Below are 2,932 nucleotides of genomic sequence, written 5' to 3' on the forward strand. Positions count from 1 at the left end.
ACGCTATTGGTCAAATTGGATTGAATTCGTTAAGTGTCGTTGGCACCTTTTGATAGTACTTTGAATAAATCTTTAATATCATTTTTTAACGTCGCATTTGTATTTTGTGATTCGATTTGTATACAAACTGTGTTCGTACTATTTAATATTTAATAGTAATATTCTTTGAGATAATTAAAAAATTTGTTTAATATTGAAATTAAATACGACGGACATCCGTTGTATTTGAAGGTTATTCGCGAGGAATTGTTTTTTTTCGTCTATTTAAACTTTAAAATTCGATGTAAGTTTTTGAAAAAACATTCGATGACCGATGAAAGACGAAAATTTATTTTTTTTATTTTTGATAATTCCATGATTATTTCGTTTTCTCGTAATGTTCGATCGCAACGGACGATATAATTTGTCTTTGCTTCTACGTATTTTTACGTATTATTTAACGTGTTATAGATCTATAAACTACAAATATAACCGTACGATTTGTAAAATCTGATCTATGCATGATTTATAAAATCATAAAAAGAAGATTTTCTCGAATTTGAACGAAATGGCGAATACAGGAGTGCTGCCGTTTGTACGTGGGGTCGATTTTAGCAGTAATGATTTTAGTGTAAATATCATTTTTTTCTTCTCTTTTCTTTTTAACGATATAATTTTCGATTGTTACAATTTTGTTACAATTTTATAGGAGGGAAAATTTCCAGAATCTGTACGTTTAATGACTGGCATACAATGGCTAAAATTGGATGAAACCAACTTGACTGAGATTCCGGAAGAAATGGGCAAATTGTTGAAGCTGGTAAAGCTGTCTGCGTATGGACATTTATTTTTTAAGCGTGCGCGAAATTCAGGATGAAGCTATTGTGATTGAGGTTCTTATTAATGGTTCTACGTAACGTGAGTGATGAAAATTAAATTATTTTCTTTTTTCGAATAGGAACATCTTTCGTTGGTTAAGAACAAGTTGGAACGCTTGTATGGGGAATTGACGGAACTTTGTTGTCTTCGTACTTTGAATATAAGGCGCAACAACATTAAATCGAGTGGCATTCCGGCGGAATTGTTTCATTTGGAAGAATTGACTACGTTGGATTTAAGTCATAATAATTTGAAAGAAGTGCCGGAAGGATTGGAGAGAGCTCGTTCTTTGTTAAATCTGAATTTAAGTTACAATCAGTGAGTGTTGAGTATGTAAATTGTAGAAAAAAAAAAAACATGCCGATTTGATGATTCTGACCTTATTCCGATTCTTTCAGCATTGACACGATTCCCAATACGTTGTTCATTCATCTAACTGATCTGTTATTTTTGGATCTTAGTGATAATAAATTGGAAACGTTACCACCGCAAACTCGTCGTCTGGCAAATTTACAAACCTTAAATTTGAATCATAATCCGTTGGGACACTTTCAATTAAGGTATATACGAAGAAGATATAATTCGCATGATTGATCTTTGCATTTTGCAAACGAGATAATGTTCTCTTTTCTTTTTTTTTATTTTGTTTAGGCAACTACCGTCTTTGATGAATTTAATAGCTTTACAAATGCGTGATACGCAGAGAACCTTGAACAATATTCCGTCAAGTTTGGAAACCTTGACGAATTTACAAGAACTTGATTTATCGCAGAACGATTTACCCCGAGTACCGGACGCGCTTTATTCTCTGGTGAATTTACGTCGTTTAAATTTAAGCGACAATCAAATAATTGAATTATCAACGGCAATCGGTATGTTATCGTTATGATTATCTTTAATATTGTGCCTGATGTTCGATTTTGATTTTAGAGCTTTGGACGAAATTGGAAACGTTCAATATATGTCGTAATAAATTGACAGCGATACCTGCTTCTCTTTGCAAAATTGTTACTCTTAGAAGGTTATATTTGAACGACAATCAATTAGATTTTGAAGGTATTCCTTCGGGTATTGGTAAATTGTCGTCGTTGCAAGTATTTTCAGCGGCTAATAATCGTTTGGAAATGATACCCGAAGGTTTGTGCAGGTATATTTTTTGTTTCGTTCTAATCGTAATTTTGTTCGAATAATTTAATTCGAACGTATTAATGTTAAGAAAGTAGCGTAACTTATAATAATTTTTCTTCTAGTATCGTGGATACTAGATGCGTTTAAAAGTATCGCGAATACATGCGTTTCTTTTTCCTCAGATGTGGATCGTTAAAAAAATTAATATTATCCTCTAATCGATTAATCACCGTACCGGATGCTATTCATCTTCTTACCGATTTGGAACAACTTGATTTAAGGGATAATCCGAATTTGGTAATGCCACCGAAACCGATGGAAGTTCAAAAAGGTTCCGGCATCGAATTTTATAATATTGATTTTTCTCTTCAACATCAATTGCGACTTGCTGGCGCCAATGTACCTACACCGATTCAAACTTCTGGTATATTTGTTCTTTGATGATACGGGCGATCGTGAAAAATTAATCGATGCTCGATATATATAGATTGTATATGCGATTGTCATTGTACATACGATTATATTTTAATATTCTTTGTATGTTATTTCCATTTTTCGTAATTGAATATTTTATATTTTAGGCAGTAAAGATCCGATAGCGCGCAAAATGAGGCTTAGAAGAAGACGAGATCAAGAGGAAGCTGATCAAGATCAAGCTAAGATACTGAAGGTATATTATTATTTCAACATTTTTTTATATTATAAAGAGAATGGGGAAGGTGGGATGACTTTTCATACGATGTGATGAATTTTCCGTCTTCCTTTTTTTTTTAGGGTATGAAGGATATTGCGAAAGATAAAAACAAAGATAAAGAATACGAAGACTCGAAAGCGGAATCATTAAAGTAAGCGTAAAATATGCATTATCAAGAATTTGTTATTTAGTTAATTTCTTATTTTATAATTTACGATTTCTCTCTCTCTCTCTCTCTCTCTCTCTCTCTCT

At 32.5% G+C, this 2,932-nt stretch overlaps 1 protein-coding gene across 4 annotated transcripts in view; it reads left to right on the plus strand.

Moving 5' to 3' along the window:
- The first annotated feature begins 6 nt into the window (after window positions 1–6).
- LOC102674142 (protein flightless-1) overlaps window positions 7–2,932 on the plus strand; it is a 6,899-nt gene continuing 3,973 nt past the window's right edge. Inside the window, exons 1-10 of one of the 4 annotated variants that reach the window (XM_006622062.2) lie at window positions 7–283; window positions 451–610; window positions 689–799; window positions 938–1,176; window positions 1,257–1,418; window positions 1,510–1,730; window positions 1,789–2,005; window positions 2,169–2,410; window positions 2,568–2,656; window positions 2,761–2,831. In XM_006622062.2, coding sequence (XP_006622125.1) covers window positions 548–610; window positions 689–799; window positions 938–1,176; window positions 1,257–1,418; window positions 1,510–1,730; window positions 1,789–2,005; window positions 2,169–2,410; window positions 2,568–2,656; window positions 2,761–2,831 — 1,415 coding nt within the window. In that variant the 5' untranslated portion in view covers window positions 7–283; window positions 451–547. Of the gene's footprint in view, window positions 284–311; window positions 611–688; window positions 873–937; window positions 1,177–1,256; window positions 1,419–1,509; window positions 1,731–1,788; window positions 2,006–2,168; window positions 2,411–2,567; window positions 2,657–2,760; window positions 2,832–2,932 lie in introns of those variants that run through there. The other 3 variants (XM_006622064.2, XM_006622063.2, XM_006622065.2) reach the window with 3 other exon arrangements.

The sequence above is a fragment of the Apis dorsata genome, unplaced genomic scaffold (assembly GCF_000469605.1).
Source record: "Apis dorsata unplaced genomic scaffold, Apis dorsata 1.3 scaffold_661, whole genome shotgun sequence".
Taxonomy (NCBI): Eukaryota; Metazoa; Arthropoda; class Insecta; order Hymenoptera; family Apidae; genus Apis; species Apis dorsata.